The 6013-nt window shown below is 37.6% G+C and overlaps 1 protein-coding gene across 1 annotated transcript in view; it reads right to left on the reverse strand.

Annotated features, from left to right (window-relative positions):
- The window catches only part of FAM19A1 (family with sequence similarity 19 member A1, C-C motif chemokine like), a 229608-nt gene extending 223973 nt beyond the window's left edge, over window positions 1-5635 (reverse strand). The window contains exons 1-2 of the mRNA XM_026074963.1: window positions 5624-5635; window positions 3441-3561 (exon numbers count right to left, since the gene is read on the reverse strand). Coding sequence (XP_025930748.1) covers window positions 3441-3558 — 118 coding nt within the window. The 5' untranslated portion in view covers window positions 3559-3561; window positions 5624-5635. The remainder of the gene's footprint in view (window positions 1-3440; window positions 3562-5623) is intronic.
- Window positions 5636-6013: the final 378 nt, after the last annotated feature.

Below are 6013 nucleotides of genomic sequence, written 5' to 3' on the forward strand. Positions count from 1 at the left end.
TCACAGGCACTTGGCTAACTCCGCAAATCACAACCTGTCCACTCTAATCCTCAGGCCAATCCAACAGCTCTACAACTGTATGTTAGAGCTTAAAATGGCCAACTTGGAATTCTCCTCATTACTGCTGTTTCTTACTAAATCATACAGAAATGACACGTTTGAAAAAAAATGGAGATTTGTTTCCACATAAAGTTATTTCCTGTGAATGCTTTCATACATCCTTTGCCTAACATAATTTTCATGGAAATGAAATACATTCATATAAAGAGCTGCAGAAAAGCACGTGTGCTACCCAGGGAGAATTACACCGCAGTGGTGATCTGCTACCTTACACCGAAGCAAGTAAGGTCTTCTTCTCTGGCTCCAGCTTAAGAAGGAGAAAAATCTACCCTGCCCACCTCACCTACCACATTCAAAAGAAACRCTCACCAATACTTAAGGATATTAATAGCAGGCATTTAAACCTTTCATTATGTTAATGAGGCAAGAAAGAATAATTCATGAAGAGGTACAAATAATACAGCATAATCCATTTTATATTTAAGGAATATTTACTAGGCCCTTACTATCTGTGCCCTTCTGCCAACATTTCACAGAAAATAAAGCTACAGTCACTTACAAATGCTGTCACACAAAATGGTTTATCTCATTTGTTTTCAGGTTTGTACCTTCTGCCAAGTTGTCTAACTGAATAAAGAAGTACTGAATTATAAAACCATATACTACACTGAAAGGAAGCTTTAAACTCATGTGTTTGCACATACAGTGTGTAAAAATCTATTTCAACCCACTCAGACACTTATGCTTAAGAAATTTTCAGGAGGAAAAAACCTCAGAAATCTACTTTGATGATAAACTAACCTTTTCATATGCTACCCCCGATTTCTAATGTTTCAAAATAGGCTTAACCAATATATGGGTATATTCACTGTGATAATCCATTGAGTTCAGTTCAAGTTTATTATGCTAAATCCACTAAATCAGAATTTCTTACTGGCACGTTTTTTGTGCGTAGTGACACTCTTGCATTCATCAAGTACAACAAGCACAAGGCAGGTTGGAATCTGCCTTTTTAATTACCTTATACAAAAGTAGCCCCATGCTGGAGTTGAAGTGTTCAGAACCTCTCTTATTTCAGAGCATCTCATTATCTATGGAAGATCACGAACTGAAAGAAAAGGTATGCTGAGCATGCTATTGATTACAGCTATATTTGCCATGATTCAATAAGCTGAAATTTCATATACCAAATATTAAATTATTGAGATTATGCACTGGCTCATCTGCATCCATTTTTTATTCACTTTTATTTGGCTGAACATTTTAATCTTACTTACACAGTGACTAACTAAAAGTAAATGACGCATTCCTAATAACATAAATATGAAAAATAGGGTGTGCTCAGGGACTGCAGTTGAATACATTAGAATCACTCAGTTTGCTAGTTAACATATTTCCATCCCTTTTATGTACAACCTTTTGCATGCGGTTGGCAGACTGCAAATTCATGGCCTTATAAAAAACACCGTCTTGATTTTCTGTTGTGACAGCAGAAATTGTCCAAAATCTCTAACAGTTTCCCTAAAGGACGCTCACGAGCTGCTACTTCCCAGGTGCAGCACAGTCTGAATCCGAGGTGAACATCATGTCAAATTCCACTCATCTGTCAGTGTAGTGGATTATTTCTTGAGAGACTGAAATTGGCTGCCCAGGATCAGAACACCATCAATCTTGTTCATGTAGGGCGCGCAGAAGCTGCCGGGGAAAGGCTCGCAAGAGGAAAAGCCTGGCTGTTTCTAAGGAGGWGATGAGGCAGCTGTAAAACCTTCACTCTATCTGTATCACATCTCTGAGTGAAAGATTTTGCCATTTTTCACATTTTCCCAACACTTGGTATGCATTCAGTGTCTTGCTGTTCTTGCTTCATAAAAGAGGCGATTTTTCAAGCTTAGGCAAATGTTGCAGAGTTCTGGATCTGCCCAGCTCTCATTTTTTCTCATAATGCCACTTGTTTCAACTGATTTTACAAAACAAGATTAGATTTTCCTTTTACCTAGCTGTTTACCTGGGCTCTATTTTTTATTTATTTATTTCCTTCACTGAGGGTCAGACTCGGATTACCAGCAGCATTACTCACAATTGCATTGCAATAAGTATTTTGTTCATTTCTTTGCAAGTCCCAAATATGACCATCACTCAAACTTCAGATACTCTTAAACTTTCAGTGCCAGCTAGTAAAGATAATATAATTAGTAAATCTAATGTGCTAACTTAACCACCTAGAGTTGGTCTATCAAAGACTTAGGTCTAGTACTCTATGCTATGCATATTTTATTACAAGAAAGCAAGAAGATGCCAATACCTGCAACTTTTGAACAAGGAAAAATAGTTGGAAAAACTTTTAATCATCAGATTGTAAAACATTTACAGTTCTATTACCATCTACCTTTGATGGTAATTCCATTAGATTAAAAACCATAAAGTATTAATTGCCACATATTAAATGATGCATCATTACAGGTTAACATTTTCCATCTTTYACTTCTAAAGCTCTTAAGACCTCTCCCTCCTTTCTTTGAATCAGCGTTTATAAAGTGACACACTTGCCCTGTCTAATTTTAACTAGATGATAATACTGTGTTAGACTATGCCAACTCCTCAATTTTTAACATGGCACAGATGCTTCGAAATGTAATTAAGAGCTGAAAACTTAACATAATCAATTGCTATTAAGAAAAGCACAAGAGCAGTAAAAATACTAACATGTAGTCTCTGTGGATCGTGGTAGTTAAAATGAGTTAAGTTTTCCATTGCAAACCCGTGGGACTAATTCTGACCTTACACACATTTAACTCCATTGAAACACAGGCCCAAATTCTCCTCTGGGTTACACTTTTGCAACCTCACCAGTTTTCAGATGTAAACTTGAAAATCCTAAAATAACTGTATCTCTCATTTACACCAAGGTAAACACCTGACCTCAGGTAAACACTAATGACTGAGTAGGTTTTGGCTAATAGTATTCTAAGTAACCAACCTGTGTCCAGTTTGGGTTAGATAGAGCAAACAGTTATCCAAAACTATGCTGTTACAATGTCTTTCCAAGCTATACTTCCATTCACTACTGCAATAAAGGAGGAGAATGGGGAGATAGAAATAAAGACAGAAACAGAAATTAAACTGTTTTTCAAATGGGATTCCCATGCTGGGAAGTTGTTAGAAGACAACGTTAAAAGATGAATACTTCAACATCAGATCGGCAAAGCACAACACACATTAGGCTGACTGGAAAAGACGCTCCGCGGTATCAAGGCAAACAACTCATAAAAGTTAAACAATAAAATGGATTTTACAATTATTCAATCATTTATCAAGACAGACATGAGCACAGGCAGAGCGCCTGCAATCTCACAGCATCCCACAGCTGATCTCAGTCCTACCTGGTCTGTGCAGGTGATGCTGCTGGAAAGTGTGATGGAGGGACCCCTGACAGAGCAGCATTGCACAGGCACTTATCCACAAATACAGGACCCAGGACATTGCAGAGACCACTGCCATTCTCTAAACAAAATATTAGACAGACATTATTATCCTTCGCCTCGCAGCACACAATAGTCAGCTTCCATTACAACATTTTTTTTTAAACTCCTTTTGCTTAAGCATCTTTTGTTTCCTGGTTATTTTTCCCCCTGCAGGATGCAATTGTCATACAACAAAGGTCACGTCCAAGGAGGACGGTGGAGGTAACGAGATGTCAACACAAGAGCCTGCATAACTTTAATAATTCAGTGGCAAAAATGAAACTATAATGATCTGAGTACTAGGAAAAAAACAAACAAAAAACCCAATGTAAACAGAAGGCTGGGAATTATTCCCACACTGTTCTACCACTGAACTTACAAGGCGGGGGAGTTCACAAGGCCAGCCAAAAACCGTGCTCTTCAGACAGGATCAGAACTACTTTAAATACATTACAGAAAGGCATACGACATTATCAGATGCCTGCAAAGCATTTCAAGCATACTCCATCCCCTAGACTGTAAGGCTAATACCGACCCAGTAGATAATAGATTCTTGTTTTTGACTTCTGCAAGCATTAATTTTTAATCACAGTGCTGTCTGCTAAACAAAGTAATTGTTTCTCAGAATTGTGTTCTAATCCCTAGGTAAAAATCAGCTTCCTTTTATTCGACCTACCAGTGTAAAAGAACTCAAGCATGGCCCGACTGAATTTCATATGTATCAGACAGCAGGCGTGATCTTTTCACAAAGCAGATCGCAACAAGAGTCTTTTTTTCCTTCCACAAAGGAAAGGGGTAATTTCTTTCTCCGTCCTAACGCTGGCATACTTGGCCATCCAATATAGGTGCGGACTTTCATAATTGTCTTTATTATCATACTAACTGGCTAAATTCTCCGAGTTTAACTTCAACAGCTCTTTCTCAATGCCTGCAAGGATCGGGGGGTTTGCAAGGCTCAGCTACACTACACATCGTCCAGTTCCTTTAACACCACCTTCTGCTGCATTTCGTATTGCCAAATTAATCAAACTTCAGGCACTTTCCTTATTCAGCCAATGACGCGATGCCGTTTTTAGCTAATAATCCAATCAGCTGAACATCGCTTTCACAGAGGAAGACAGACTTTGGAAGATAAAAATCTCTTGCATGGAAAAAAAAAAATCATGCCTTCACAGAAGAATTAAGGAAAAAAATAGACTCTGTATGTGACCTATCAGGAGGATTTCTGCAGTAGAAAAAATAGCAGTATTAAATAATAATGAAATTTAAGTGTCAATAAAACATATGCTTAGAAGATTTTTTGCTTATTTTAAAGTAGACAGTCTTTGGGAAGCTTTTTAACACTAACTGGCTTAAAAAGCCATAAACTTACAAGTATAATTAACTGAAAACACTAAAACATTATTTTGATTAGCATAAGGCTATTCTTTTCTCTGTACTGGGTGTTTAATGCACTGTACAGCATATGATTAGTTTAATTCCCTACCATTTACTTTACTGTATACAGCACACTTTTTCCTCCTCTGTTTCTAGAGGAAGTAATCTTGCAAAATAGAGCTCCCAGCAGACTTCCCGTGTCCTCGGGAATTAATGCCTTATTGTCATTTTTGGTGCTCCCAGGCTTTTCATACAACAAGATAAAAGGGAAAGGTGACTCTCACACATAGTGATATTGCAGGTATTCAGGCTCTTTTTTAAGCTGAACTTTATAAATCCTAGGCAAAAAGTGAAGCAAAGCCAAACTTACACAGTCTCCTAAATGTTCCTGTGTCTTTCTTCAGACATCATATTCTTAACCACACGGACAGAAGACTTACTTAACCCACTCCATATTTCAATCATTAGCTCTCCAAATTTTTTTGGAGCATTTTTTAAATGCTTTCTCAAATGACATTATTTCAAACTACTTTCGCTCAATCCCCAGCATTTCTTACAATCATTTCTTCATGTACTTGAGTGTTAGCAAACTGTTATCTCACACACACAGTTTTATGCAGAGAGATCATCGTATTACTAGTAACAAGCACAGTGAGTACTCCTCCAGTTATTATCGGAGTTCCAGATCTGCTTTCTGAATCTTAAATCCTAAAGAAGCTCCTTACCTGAGTAATCCAACCAAGAGGAGAGCACTCTATTAGTGTTCATTGGAAAGATCTAACACTTTTTTAAATCCATCTGTACCACAATAAAGGATTTTTAATAGCTTCCCAATAATCTTCTTTATCAGGATTAAAAAAAAAAAAATTTTTTTTCTTTTTCGTTACAAATCCTATTTCCAGAGTAAAGAAGACATCTGAGCTCTCAGACTCTGCCGTCAGAAAAGTGGCCAAGGTTTGAGGGGTGGAAACCTTCTCATTTTCACCTTTAAATCATCTCCTAGCGGCACCTTCTGCTTGATGAGACCTCTGAAGTGATCTTGAGATAATTTGCAGCTTCCAGTATACTTAAGGACGAGGCTCAGTGTATGTTTAACGACAGAGCAGCCTCACTCC

Source organism: Apteryx rowi, unplaced genomic scaffold (assembly GCF_003343035.1).
Source record: "Apteryx rowi isolate R43461 unplaced genomic scaffold, aptRow1 scaffold_4, whole genome shotgun sequence".
Lineage (NCBI taxonomy): Eukaryota > Metazoa > Chordata > Aves > Apterygiformes > Apterygidae > Apteryx > Apteryx rowi.